The sequence below is a fragment of the Eurytemora carolleeae genome, unplaced genomic scaffold (assembly GCF_000591075.1).
Source record: "Eurytemora carolleeae unplaced genomic scaffold, Eaff_2.0 scaffold451, whole genome shotgun sequence".
Taxonomy (NCBI): Eukaryota; Metazoa; Arthropoda; class Copepoda; order Calanoida; family Temoridae; genus Eurytemora; species Eurytemora carolleeae.
The window spans coordinates 89,524-104,194 of record NW_019396337.1 but is presented as its reverse complement, the minus strand read 5'-3'; the positions used below and the strand labels follow the sequence as shown (position 1 = coordinate 104,194).

The following is a 14,671-nucleotide window of genomic DNA, read 5'->3' as shown; positions in this document are numbered from 1 at the left end:
TTCAAGTGGAGCTATACCTATATTTTTTCATGAAATATAAAAATCTATAGTGCATATTTAATAGTTTAAATGAGTAAATAATGTGAATTGTTTGAACTACAGGAAATGACGTCATTATCATATGGTTAGAATCAAGGATGTAAGGCAAGGAAAGTCATTTCAGAAGTGTACACATTCTTTAGTACTGCAGTACTGTCTCTGGGCGCTAATGTAAACGGATGTCGAAGCCTGACATGGGATCCATCATTCACATAAAAAATCAATGAAATATTCTGGTCATAGGAAATTATTATGTGAATTATCAAAATTATCAAAATTTGATGCTTTTATAACCTCCTCGGATACTAAACGAACACTGATGCATCTATTATTGTTTACAAATTCCGCCCAAAGAGAACTGGTTTCAATATGTACGCAGAGTTATACACGACCGCAATTGAATTTCCTTGCCTTACATTCTTGGTTAGAATAAACAATAGTTTAAACGATCAATAGTTCAAACGGAAGTAGTTCCAATGCGGATCCACCTCAATTTAATTAGTTTATTTAAAAGTATAAATTAAAATAATTCTTCTTAATCCTTTTTAATGAAACTGTTAACATATGGACTGCGAAGCTAGCAAGAATTAGAAACGATCCTCTTTTCATTCTTATCAAAAATGTCACCCATAACTTCTCATGAATTGATGTATACATACAAAACTATAGCGCCTTGCAAATAACATATAGTGCAAACAAATGATTTTTCTCCTTCTGGAGAGACTGATCTTTTGTTATGTCCAGGTCATTGCTTTCTAAGCTTAAAACATCAATGGTCAGATCATCACTGATCAGGGATATCATATTGATCAATAACATACAGGGTGTCCCAAAAAACATGGGAATTCAGTGACGAATTCGATATCGTCTTTCAATAAAAAATTTTAAAAAAAATAAAGTTGAAAATATTAAAATTAGAGTATATTTCACGTCGGATTTAAATCTTACATGTTTTCAATTAAACTTCTCTTATTGCCAAAGGCTTATACAGGGGGGAGGCATGGGGGGCAGTGCTTCCCCCTACTCAGAGCTATCACCCTTTTCAAATCTTAGACTGAAGACTTAAAAACATTGAAAAAACTAGTTTGCTCTTCTGAATTGGGGGTTTGAGTGGAGCGGATCCCCCCCCACACACACAAGAAATGTATATTATTGCAGCGCTGTAATTCCTAATTTTCCCTTTTATGTTCACAAATTACACAAAGTTTAGTTGAGTTCACAGAATTTCATATTCAAAAATTTCTTTTACTATCTCTAGTATATATAAATACTAACAAAACATATAATAAAATGTAGATTTTTTTTAAATCATGTTTTTTCTGCTGGTTTTGTTTAAAGGAGAGATAATATAGTTTTGCAAGGTAATAGAACTGTCATGTATGTGTATTAAAGTATCTTATATCTCATATGCCTGATATCCAAGAAGCCAAATGTTTTGAAATTACAGTTCATATTTTGCCTTCCCCCCCCCCTAGATTTATTTCTGCATACGCCCTTGTTTATTCCAGACCTATTGAGAAGAACAAAACTGTTTAAAATGTTTGGTATATAATCAAATAAATTTATCTGTCTCACATTTGTGCTTAAAAACGTTAATAGATGTGATACGATGTCACAAAGGAATACAAGTAATCTTGCATGAATTTAATCTTCTCCTTCAGTCTCTAGATGAGAGAATGTCATTACAAGAATGAATTAGGTAATTTATGTTTTTGTTTTTGAAAACTGTTTATATTTCAACATTTTGGTTTTCCTTCAAAAATGACTTGCACATTGCGCAATTCTGAAAAATGTCAAAATTATCAGAATGAAACACTTTTAAGCCAGAATGACAATATCTTCCAAATTATTGATTAGATTAAGGTTTTAAGGGGGGTAGGAACTATTCTGAACGTGTGTAATAAATACAGCAATCCCCATATTTGTAAACCTGAACATATATATATGTTATATAATATTGTAACAAATTCAAGAAAACACGAAGACGATTACTACTGTGTAGCGAAGTTGACCGCGGAAGATTCACAATACTATAATACTATACCCGCTCCAAATGTGTCTCCTCATGTTCCCCCCCCCTTACCGCCTCTACTTGTGGGGAACAGCGTCAGTTAGCTTTAGAATGTCGAGATGTGAACACCTCTGATCTGGAACTACTAACTCCTTCATACTGCCGCCGATGTCTACTCTAGCAACAAATGCTGCTAATGTCTAAGCGTCCATCATGTCCAAATCCACAAAGCAGTCGCATGTCCCGGGGTTGAGAGGCAATTCAAGTTCCTCCCTACACATAATCCAGACTGCAAACCCTCCAGGACCGTCGCCTAGATGTGAACCCTTTGCTGCCAAGATGCTGACACCTGTGAGCTGACCATCATGAAGCTCCAACTGTTCCATTCCTTTCAACACTATTAATCAATGTTATTTCATTTTCAACAGTTTAGATACTCCCAATTAAGGGCCAATATTTTTAAACTTTTCTTTTATTTCTCATTTCATGCTATTATTCAATAAAGTTACCGAATATCCCTGTTGTTCTTTTTTATTTGTGTCAACAAATATATATTATGTTGTACATTGTCTGTAAATTTAATGTGCTAATCATTAACTACGAAAAACTTGTAATTAACTTGTATCTACGTCAGTGACTGGCTTAACTACGCTGATATATATCTGGGCTAATCTTGTAAATACTTATATTATACTAACTTAATTGGAACATATGCTATCCAAATACAAATTAGTTGATATAGAGACTAAACGCTTTGATTACTGCGTATTTTTTGATTCATTAAGAGATCGTGCCTCTTATCCATTTTTCTTTGTAAATTCTATTTTATTTACTTCTTTTACCGTCATGAGGATGCAGAGGCGGATACAGGGGGGCGACGGCAGGATCTTTGCACCCCCTGACAGATTCAGGGGAGCCATAGCCCCCCCCCCTGAGATTTCGGAATAGCTTCTCAATTCTCTTAAAAGCACTTAAGGGATAGAAAACAGGAAAGTCAAAAAAAAATTTCGCCTTTTGCGCCTCTTTTGGTTCCTAAATCAGGATTTTTTTTGTTCTGAAATAAATCTAGCACTGCCCTTGATAAAATCCTGTATTAGCCCCTGTGAGGACATGCAGTAACATTATTGTATATTACATATATTAAATAGTTGTTCAGCAAAAAGGAATTAACTGAGTTCTGACCGGCACAAACACAAATTGTCTAATCCCTAGATCTTTGCAACCTAAAGGTGTGAATCTTTGATATTTGAAACAGTTAGACCATTTAATCTAACAGAATCGGAGTTTGAAATATCAAAGGTCAACGACTTTGGTTTGAAAAGATATAAGGGTCAGATTCAGACAGTCATTTCCTTTCCCAGCTACTACTATAAACATCTGAAAATGTCATGTATTTTTTCATTTATATAATAATTTGAAACATGAAAATATTTTACAAACTAAGATATTAAAATCAATTAATCATTGTAGAGAACTATTTATTCCCGTCCTCCTCCTCTGTGAGTATCATCATGGATCTCCTGGAAGTAGTAGCTTCTCCTCCTCCTAGTCCACCTAGATGCCGTCCTGGCAGAGATAATCTTTTTTGCTTTCTTTCCTCAAAAGACACCTCAAAAGATCGTCTTCCCGGCCTTAATATTCACTCTTTAACATTAAGGGACTGATTACGGGATTTCAAGTGATCCTCCATTTAAAAAGTGGCAGAGTATCTTTAAACTTCATTTTGAGAAGCTTTAATTGACAACTTCTCTTTGTTTTTAATTTATTTGTTTCTGCTGTTTGAAAGCTTGAGGTAGAAACCAAAATTGAAATAGTAAGTCGTCTTCATTGTATTGTTATATACGACGACGACTGTGTCCCTCTATAAATGAAGGATGTCACTTGAAATTACTGCTACAATCTGCATACAGTCCCTTTAGTCAAATGCAACACAGATAGGGAAGGATATGTTGTAGATAGTGTTAAAACTATAGTATTTGATATAAATAATGTGAAATAAGTATAAAGCTTCGAGGGAACTATGAGTTATATCCATAAAGTCGTCTTTACAGTTCAAATCTCTATCAATCCGTCCTGTGCCACCTGTACATAATATGTCCTGTACCACCTGTACATAATATGTCCTGTACCACCTTTACATAATATGTCCTGTACCACCTGTACATAATATGTCCTGTACCACCTGTGCATAATATGTCCTGTACCACCTGTACATAACATGTCCTGTACCACCTTTACATATTATGTAATTTTTGCTAAAAATGTAGCGTAATTCAATTAATTGAAAAACTGAATATTTTCTAAAAAAAAATATGTAAAAACTTTTTATAATTTGATTTTGTGACCTGCTTAAGCGGCTGAACTATCCCTACCTTGTATCCTGGTTTAGGCTGTGCATGCTCCCAGATAAATTCCCTCTAGTAACTCCACCAAGGTTTAGTAAAGACATAGACCTTACAACAAATATATACGTATAGATTAAACATATTTCTTCATCTTCTTAAATTATTCTAGAAATTCCTTTATTTTAAACTTTTTGTACCTTGGTCAGCATTTATATTAATACAAAATCGTTTAGTGAAATGGTTACATCTTGTATATATACCAATGAATTATCAGGTACTGAAATATTATTTTATCACCATTTCTGTAACTGACACTATATTGATATATATATTTTTACGGAAGTAAAAGAAGTGCATATATAGAGGGTGTCCCACGAAACATGACAGTTTGTAAATAGTTTTGAATGTCGTCTTCCATACACTGTCTTAGATGTTAAAGGCTGTTTGCAGTTCATTAATCTTATTCAATCTTTTGTTCAAATACATTTTACTTCGAAATTAATTTTACGATAATTAGACACCTATATAATGTTTTAATTATTGTCTTTGGTATTAAACAACTTAACAAATAATGAAAAAAAACATTTTGAAATATTCGGCAGCTGTCATGTTTCGTGGGACACCCTGTACTATCGTGAGTTCACTTACAGAGTATTTCATAAGAAAATGTGAAACTGATATTAAAAAATGCTGAGAAATTTCCTTTTTAAAAGCAAGCTTCACAATTTTGATTTATATTTGTATACCTGTTGTTGAGGCCCAAGGTCGACGAACTGAAAGATTTGGATAGATTATGAGGGAAGGGAAGAAATGATGCTTCCTTCCTTGCTAGAAGTTCCAACACAAGATCTTGCTGTTTCATCCTCTCAAGGTTCAGGATAGTTTCAACAGCAGACACTGCCTGGGTGTAACTATCAAAGAATGAATCCTCAATATTCTCCTCTGTATCTTCCTCCACACTCTCTAGAGAGCTAAACGTTTTCGGGACATTCCCAACTATCTCATATGTTACTCCAGTGCTCTTTAGTAGGTTCGGAGTAGAATATCCCAGACTTTTCCGGAACTTACTCACAAAAGAATGTCGTTTGTACACAGAGAAACAAATTCTTTTTCGGAGAATTATATCAACAGGGGTTGGGTCTGTGAGTCTTAATGTTATTTTAACAATCAGGAATAATCTCTCATGCTCCGCTGTAACCCTGTTTAAATAAACGGAGTTATGTACGGAGGAGTCCCAGGAAGCAACGGTTCCAATAATTTTCTCCAGGTTCTCAAGGATAGGAAGAGAGAAGAACTTATCCCCATGCTCTTTGGGTAGAACTGAACCTGCGGACAGAACCGGGAGATAGTCATCCAGTTCTGTACAGGATTCCGGAGAATCTATGCTGGACAAGTTTAAAAACAGTACTGGAGTCAACTTTTCCATTCCTAACTTTGCACATCTTGTTCCATTGGAAGCTTCCCCTGGTACCAGAGCTGCGTTCAGTTCTTCTACAATACAGTTCTTCTGATCTATCAGAGACTGGAGTAGATCTGTATCCTCTGAGGTTCGGGTTTCCTTCTCATCAATATGATGAATCCTTTGATCCACATCATCCTTCAATCTAGATATAGAAGCAGCCCATTCTCTTAGTAAACTATTCAGATCTTCATCTTGGTAGGAGTCAAGAGGGCGTTGGAGTTTACTCCGAGCTACTGGGTTTCCTACTTCAACAGCTAGGATGGAATCACAAACTATTGGAAGGTTTCCAGTGTTGTGAATAGGTTGGACTTTAACAACCATCCGCCGTTGTTGTCCATGTCGGAGTTGGTAGATTCCTCCTGTCCCTACATCCTCTCTCTGCTGGATCTCAACTGGGATATATCTTCCATCCTCGTCAATCTCATGGATCTCAACCCAGAGCTCGAGTTTTCTCACCAGCTCCGACCAACGACTCTGAACATGGTGACATTTCATGTTCAGATCAAAGCATATCCAACACAAGTCAGGATGAGCTATAGAATATCTGTCTGCCAACACCTGAGCCTTTCTCTTCTGCTCAAAAGCTTCCTTAGCGGAGTAAAATCCTTTTGCTTTGTGTCCATATACTTCTATAGACAATGCTCCTTCTTCACAGTATTCCAGCAGTTCTTCATCTACACAAACCTGAACTATCCTTTCATGTTCAAACCTGAAATCTAGTGCTGAAGTTTTCTTAGTTTGGAGTATTCTAGACTCCTCTATAGAGGGAACCACAGTGTACTCCTCGTCCTTGAAGAACTTGTACTGACAGAATAGGAAGTGTGAGAGGGCTGGTGGTATACCTACAGCAGCCCGGATACGGATACGTAACCCCACAGTGGTTTTTGTGTCCTCGGAGTGAATTGTGGAGGTAGAACCTGTCTCCTGATCACATTCTCCAACCCTGTCAATAGGAAACGCTCCCTCAATGCGTTGAACTTGAAGCAGTAGTTTCCCAGCAATCTTTCCCTCCTGGGATATTATAGGAGCCGAGTGTTCAAATATTATATCATGAAATACTGAGGATAGATACAGGTTTGCGACTCCTACTAAGGAATGACTCTCAACTGCCTCGTAAAAAGGATCTTTTAACGATTTCCCGATCTCATCCACAGTTCCTGATCCTTCTTTAACTCTCTGATAAACCTGTCTCATCTCACCAATCCTAATTTCCATCTTCTCCAGGCTCCAAGTTTGTCTTCCTTCTCCTTTCTTACTCAGCAAAATGGTCGGTTCCGTCATGAACGATCCCTTAAAATTATTCGGAGAGAGATTAAATGTTGGAATCTGTAGAGTTACTTTAAATTTACAAGATCGCTGGAGATCCTCTGATATTTGGTTTGCCTCTCTGACTAATCCAACTGCCTTCATTAAACTACCGTGCAAAGCTTCCAAACTTCTTCTGAACTGATCCGTCCTGTTCTCATTAGAACTAGAAAGCCAATTGATAACTCCAGTTTCTTCCTCCACCTTCTCTTCCGCTGAATTCTGAATAAACTTCTTAAACTGCTTTTCATAATCATTCCTCTGGGTCTCCAGGGCGGATAGTTTCTCCGCCTCGTATTTCTTCTGGAGTTTATCCAACACGTCCTTGAGTGGGAGGGATTCTCCTTCACTTGTAAAAACTTCCTCTTGAGCTTCATTCCATCCAACAATTCGGGCAGATTCCTCACTTCCTTAAACAATGATAATTTTTAAACCACTATTTTCGGGTTACCAAAAAAATCAAATTCAGAATAACCTTTTTCTAATAGAATGTAAAAAATTCTTTTTTTCACGATTTTACTACAATTTTTTAGATAAATAAGTCTTCAAAATGAATTAAATTTCAAAAACAGGAAAGATTAAGTAAACTTAAACCGCAAAATCGAAATGTTTAAAAGCAATTTTTTGAGATATTTACATCATAAATACATACTGATTTAAAGTTAATATTCTCAAAAGAATGCTAAAAAAAGATGCTTAAGGCTGAGAAACAATACAAAACAAATATTTTTGAGAGAAATTGGAAATCAAATCTGAATACCTGGTTGTGCCGGACAATTAACTCTGAAAAAATGGTTGAATCCCCAGAGTATTCTATCTCCATCCCAGATTTCAACCTTTTCATGAACAGCCTTTCCGTTCACGAAGGTTCTAGCATTTTCCATAGGTTGGAGATAAAGTCTATTCTCCTCCCTGATCAGGATACAGTGTTCGTCTTGTATTCCTACTCCTGTAAGCTGGATATCCTGCTGAACCTCTCCTGTCATGGATCCAACCTTGGTCCGATCCTTCAGATAGTAAACCAGCATTTCATTTAGGGCTGGGTCGGAGTTTAGGTTCACTAAGAAATATCTAGATCGATCCTGTTCAATAGAATCCTGCTCCAGGCCAAGAGAAACTAAAGCTTGCTTGTTCTCAACCTGTTTCTTCTCCGTCTTTGCTAGTTTCTCCATCCAGGTCAAGGATATTTTCTTCATTAGCTCCTCGTTCTCATTTAGCTGTTCCTTGAGAAGATCAGGTTGGGCGGCACTGATCAGCATACTCTTTAGTTTTTCCACCTCAGCTCTGAGCTCAGTGATCAACCTTGCATTAGGATCTTCGTTGATTACAGCGTGGTTCTTGATTCTCTTTGCTCTATCTGCGTACCTGAATACATTTTTAGATTTTAGAATCATTTATTAGGACTTAACTATAGAAAAATAATAGATATCAAGTAGACTCTTTAAAAATTCATATTTATTATTAACCAGGGGAAACTGGTCAGAGAAAATGAGACTGTTGTTCTCTGACTTAAATCTTGGAATTGAGTTTCCCATTACCTGAGATTTGCCAAGGTTGGGTTGAGTATCTGAGAGTCAACAAGGTTGGGTTGAGTACCTGAGAGTTGACAAGGTTGGGTTGCGTACCTGAGATTTGCCATGGTTGAGTTAATTACCTGAGATTTGCCAAGGTTGGGATAATTACCTGAGATTTGCTAAGGTTGGGTTGAGTACCTGAGATTTGCCAAGGTTGGGTTGAGTACCTGAGAGTTGACAAGGTTGGGTTGAGTACCTGAGAGTCAACAAGGTTGGGTTGAGTACCTGAGATTTGCCAAGGTTGGGTTGAATACCTGAGATTTGCTAAGGTTGGTTTGAGTACCTGAGAGTCAACAAGGTTGGGTTGAATACCTGAGATTTGCCAAGGTTGGGTTGATTACCTGAGATTTGCCAAGGTTGGGTTGAGTACCTGAGAGTCAACAAGGTTGGGTTGAATACCTGAGATTTGCCAAAGTTGGTTGAGTACCTGAGATTTGCCAAGGTTGGGTTGAGTACCTGAGATTTGCCAAGGTTGGGTTGATTGTTGATTACCTGAGAGCTGACAAGGTTGGGTTGAGTACCAGAGAATTGACAAGGTTAAGTTGAGTATCTGAGTACCTGTGAATGGACAAGGTGAATCTGAGATTTTCAGGCTCCTGTGGAATATAGTTGTTTTCAGATTTTTTGCGTATTTGTTGAATATGATCTGTTTAACACTACAACTATTATACAAAAGTTGATATATATACGTTTTAGTATAATTTTGACAAAGTTTTAAATAGATTTCTCGAGACAGAAACGTCCGATAATGTCTTATTTATGTCGTGGAATGCCTGAGATTCTCGGGTTTCATCCTATACCCCCTTTCATTTTTCCTTTACAGTCCCTTTAAATACCTGAGAGTTGACAAGGTTTGGTTAAGTACCCATGAGAATTTACAAAGTTGGGTTGAGTACCTGAGAGTTGACAAGATTATCTTGAGTACTCAAGAGTTGACAAGGTTGGTTTGAGTACTCAAGAGTTGACAAAGTTGGTTTGAGTACCTGAGGGTTGAAAAGGTTGGTTTGAGTACCTGAGAGTTGACAAGGTTGGTTTGAGTACCTGAGAGTTGACAAGGTTGGTTTGAGTACCTGAGATTTGACAAGGTTGGTTTGAGTACCTGAGAGTTGACAAGGTTAGCTTGATTATCTGAGAGTTGACAAGGTTGGTTTGAGTACCTGAGAGTTGACAAGGTTGGTTTGAGTACCTGAGATTTGACAAGGTTGGGTTGAGTACTCAAGAGTTGACAAGGTTAGCTTGAGTACCTTAGAGTTGACAAGGTTGGTTTGAGTGCCTGAGAGTTGACAAGGTTGGTTTGAGTGCCTGAGAGTTGACAAGGTTGGGTTGAGTACTCAAGAGTTGACAAGATTAGCTTGAGTACCTGAGAGTTGACAAGGTTGGTTTGAGTACCTGAGAGTTGACAAGGTTGGTTTGAGTACCTGAGAGGTGACAAGGTTGGTTTGAGTACCTGAGATTTGACAAGGTTGGGTTGAGTACTCAAGAGTTGACAAGGTTGGTTTGAGTACCTGAGAGTTGACAAGGTTGGTTTGAGTACCTGAGAGTTGACAAGGTTGGTTTGAGTACCTGAGAGTTGACAAGGTTGGTTTGAGTACCTGAGAGTTGACAAGGTTGGTTTGAGTACCTGAGAGTTGACAAGGTTGGTTTGAGTACCTGAGAGTTGACAAGGTTGGTTTGAGTACCTGAGATTTGACAAGGTTGGTTAGCTTGAGTACCTGAGAGTTGACAAGGTTGGTTTGAGTACCTGAGAGTTGACAAGGTTGGGTTGAGTACCTGAGAGTTGACAAGGTTAGCTTGATTATCTGAGAGTTGACAAGGTTGGTATGAGTACCTGAGAGTTGACAAGGTTTCTTCATAATTATCTTCTGCTGGTGAGAGTGCTGCAACCATCACAGTTCTAGAGTTACCCCCCAGGCTGTCCTTCAGTAACCAGGTTAACACGGAGTCACGGTAGGGAACAAAACTATCCTTCTCCTTTCCTTGGGATTTATCTGCAAGCTTGGATATTACCAGTCCCAGGGTAGTTAGAGATTTGTTTATGTTTGATCCTTCCTTGAGTCGTTCTCCTACAGCCCCGGTTTTGTTGGCTCTCTCTGACCCTGCCAGATCTACTAAAGATACTCGGGATACTTTCTCTCCAACAACTCCAGTACCCTAGGTGCAACCATAACAATGTCATACCGAGGATGAATAAAACTTTGGATTACAACCCTTCATGTAGAAATGTGCCTTTAGAGGGACTGGCGAGTGAAGAAGTAATTTTGAATAAACCTCAATTTATAGAGTGTGGACCCATGACAGCTTTGATGAGACTTGCGGATTTGATGATACAGAAACAATGGAGGATACCGTTAGAATTAAACACTTTTTAAGTTAGGAAAAAGACATCTCTTCCAATTCTTAGATCAGATAAAGGTTGTAAACAAGGACTGTTTAAAAGAAGACTCACTTCACAACTTTAGTTCATTAAATTCATCAAGGTTAAGTGATGACATGAAAATTCAAAATATTAATAAAAATCAAATAAAGGATTTAGATGATATTTGCAATATAAAGATTGCAATAAAGAAATTGTAATGATTTCCTCGTCTTTGACCGTGAAGGTAAGAATGATTGTGAAGACAGCATGAGAACGACTGCTCTCATTGTTCATCTTGGTTGCAGCAATAGTTCTAGACTTGTTTCCTTCAATCATTAGATCATCAATCTCCTGACAATTCAATTCATGTCAATAAAAATAATAAAAATAATAATAATAATAATAATCTCAACCCAACCTTACCACTCATAGACAAGTCGAGCAGGTCAAACACCTTCTCGTTGTAGATCTCCATGTAGCTCACCTCAACCCTGATCTCCGTCTCCCGTCCCACCTGCTTCTCCGTCTCCAGAAATAGGTTTGAGCAGAGCCTGGGGATGATCCCTGGATCCGTCCTTGATCCCGTCATGGTGTAGGACTTTCCGGATCCCGTCTGTCCGTAGGCAAACAGACAAGCATTGTAACCTATATTCAAATTGGTTAACAATCCTCCCAACAAGGGTCGATTTTCTAAAAATAGTTTATCACACCTATCTGGACAAAAAGAAAATGCAAAAGTTATGCAAGATTACTGGTGCGACATTGTGACCTCATTTTGCCCAAGTATAAGGAAAGTTATGTTGTTTGTTGGCATACTAGAAATTCGATTGTTTTCAAAATAAGGAGCTATGATTAAAAACATGCAAAATTTTACTCTTGAGTGAAAATTTCAATTTTTTAGAAAAAAATTAAAAATATGATCTTTTCTTTCAGAGATTTAAAAAAAAATGACATTTCTCTTTTACTTTAAATTGCAAGAAACCCAGGTTTAAGAAACTAAATTATGATCTGGAGAATTTTTGTAAAAAATGCCTCCAACCTTTAAATGCATTGTCTAGGATATCCTGCCCAAGTGCACTGTAAACAGTCTCCTGGCTCGCAAACTGCTCAGAGTTTGGGTCTGTAGAGTCGAAACAAAAGTCGAAACTAAAATTCCGTTTTTTCCTGAGAAATATTAGACTTTGTGGTTTAATTAATATATATGAAAATAAACTATCTACAACATCTAGTGTAATAATTGCAATTAAAATAATCAAGTAAACCACATTTATTCATTAATAAACATATTCAATTTTTTTAAGTTTAGAAAAAAATTTGCACTTTACAAATTATGAATTCAAATCCATCATTTTATGAGATTCATGAGCTTATACCTTTCTCCCTTTCCAAGTTTAAGAAGAGATGCCTGGTTTCCATTTATTTCTACTACACTCCTAAAAATACAGGCTGATTCATTGTTAAAGAAATGATTCTCTAAGCTTAGTGATGGGTCATAAGTTGGTTTTAAAAAACTTCAAACATTTCAACCCTGTATTCTGTTAAAGTTTGCTTTTATCCTCACTATCTAAACTTGAACCAGGGTTGAACTAAAGATGCCAGAGCAGTGTCCTTCTAAGCTTTTTTAACCTTCTTCTGTAGCTATCCTTACCTTCTCTGGAGCTATCCTTACCTAATCCTGGAGCTATCCTTAACTACTCCTGTACCTATCCTTCCTACTCCTAAAGCCATCCTTACCTACTCCTGGAGCTATCCTTAACTACTCCTGTAGCTATCCTTACCTTCTCCTGGAGCTATCCTTACCTACTCCTGAAGCTATCCTTACCTACTCCTGAAGCTATCCTTTCCTTCCATTGAAGCTATCCTTTCCTACTCCTGGAGCTATCCTTACCTACTCCTGAAGCTATCCTTACCTACTATCGGAGCTATCCTTACCTACACATTGAGCTATCTTCACCCACTCCAGGAGCTATACTAACCTAATCCTGGAGCTATCCTTACCTACTCCTGGAGCTATCCTTACCAAATCCTGTAGCTATCCTTACCTACTCCTAGAGCTATCCTTACCTACTCCTGGAGCTATCCTTACCTACTCCTGGAGCTATCCTTACCTACTTCTGGAGCTATCCTTACCTACTCCTGGAGGTATCCTTAACTACTCCTGGAGCTATCCTTACCTACTCCTGGCGCTATCCTTACCTACTCTCGGAGCTATCCTTTCCTACTCCTGTAGCTATACTAACCTAATCCTGGAGCTACACTAACCTAATCCTGGAGCTATCCTTACCTACTCCTGAAGCTATCCTTTCCTACTCCTGGAGATATCCTTAACTACTCCTGGAGCTATCCTTCCTAATCCTGGAGCTATCCTTACCTACTCTCGGTGCTGTCCTTACCTACTCCTGGAGCTATCCTTACCTACTCCTGGAGCTATCCTTCTCTCTTGTATTGATGGGACGAACACGAACAGCGACTTTCACATTTTCTGAACTTGTGCCTTGAAGTAGCAAAGAATGAAAAAAAAAGTATTTTATTCATTTTATAAACCTGGTTCTATTTAGATTATCTAATAAAGCAATAATCAAAAAAGCATTTTTCAAAGAACTATTGGTAAGAGGTAAGAGATTTTTCTTCATTAAAGAAAATGTCGTTATTCTAAAGTTTAAATATATTTATTTGATTTTATTATAATGTTGTGGTTGAATAATGGTTTTATTTCAAAAACAATATTTCATAAAGCTTTAAAACACAAAAATTCAGATTTTCTAGATTTAATCAAGTTTTCAACAACAAAAGGGTTTCTTACAAATACAATTTCTGTTAAAATCTAGCATTTTTTACTTTTATGTATTTTTTAGAATTTTCAAGTTATCTGTGAATAAGATTCAAAAATATCCAATTTTGTCAAAAATATTATTATTTTTATTTACGAATTTTTACAACTGTTTTTGACTTGTCTCATTTTATTACATTTCTTTAAATTGTTTTTAAAATCTAACCGGTTTGATTTTCATGTCTTCATTTTTTACCAGTTTTTATTTGACAGTTTAAAAAAAAAACAAATTATCATTCTGTGATGATATAACTATTTTATTTAAAGGGACAGGCGGTGTAATTTCAAGTAATCATTCATTTTAAAAAAAGGGGGAGCATACCCAATTCACAACGGTACCCTTTAAATCTTTATTTCAGCTGCAATTATGTTTACGATATTGTCGGTTTTCTAGCTTAACAAGTTTTCAATTACGACTGTTTCCATCTGCACAAATAGAGAAACCACCACAAGTGAAAATGTTTTATTTTCAATGTTAAAAACATTGATATCTCATTCATTCTTGATCAAAGGTTAATAGGGTACCATTGTCAATCGGACACATCACTCGACTTATGAAGGATCACTTTCAAATACGTCTATCTTAAAATGACCTGACTGAAATTTTTTATTTTTCATTTTTCGACGTTATTTTTTTTTTACCTGGGTCCATTCTTTTTGTTGTCTCTAACTCTCCATTTTGATGAAATAAGTTGAAATAACGAAATTAAATGTTTTAGTTTACATCGAGTTGAAAACTAACCTTATCT

General features: G+C 36.8%; 1 protein-coding gene across 1 annotated transcript; it reads right to left on the bottom strand.

Moving 5' to 3' along the window:
* Nucleotides 1-3,364: 3,364 nt before the first annotated feature.
* LOC111701213 (kinesin-like protein KIF13A) lies at nucleotides 3,365-14,671 on the bottom strand. Its single transcript, XM_023472394.1, has 11 exons — nucleotides 14,565-14,671; nucleotides 13,508-13,586; nucleotides 12,466-12,525; nucleotides 12,132-12,256; nucleotides 11,499-11,737; nucleotides 11,318-11,443; nucleotides 10,565-10,887; nucleotides 7,923-8,527; nucleotides 5,142-7,572; nucleotides 4,423-4,503; nucleotides 3,365-3,681 (listed from the first exon to the last, which is right to left on the bottom strand). Exons 1-11 carry the CDS (start codon nucleotides 14,572-14,574, stop codon nucleotides 3,525-3,527), a joined length of 4,236 nt encoding a protein of 1,411 aa, XP_023328162.1. The 5' UTR covers nucleotides 14,575-14,671; the 3' UTR covers nucleotides 3,365-3,524.

What these genes read in the sequence shown, in the direction of transcription:
- LOC111701213 (XM_023472394.1), bottom strand. An exon ending in AAACTTGGAAAGGGAGAAAG is followed by an intron (nt 12,257 to 12,465) that starts GTATAAGCTCAT and finishes AATATTTCTCAG; the next exon opens with GAAAAAACGGAATTTTAGTT. An exon ending in GTGGTAAGGTTGGGTTGAGA is followed by an intron (nt 11,444 to 11,498) that starts TTATTATTATTA and finishes TTGAATTGTCAG; the next exon opens with GAGATTGATGATCTAATGAT.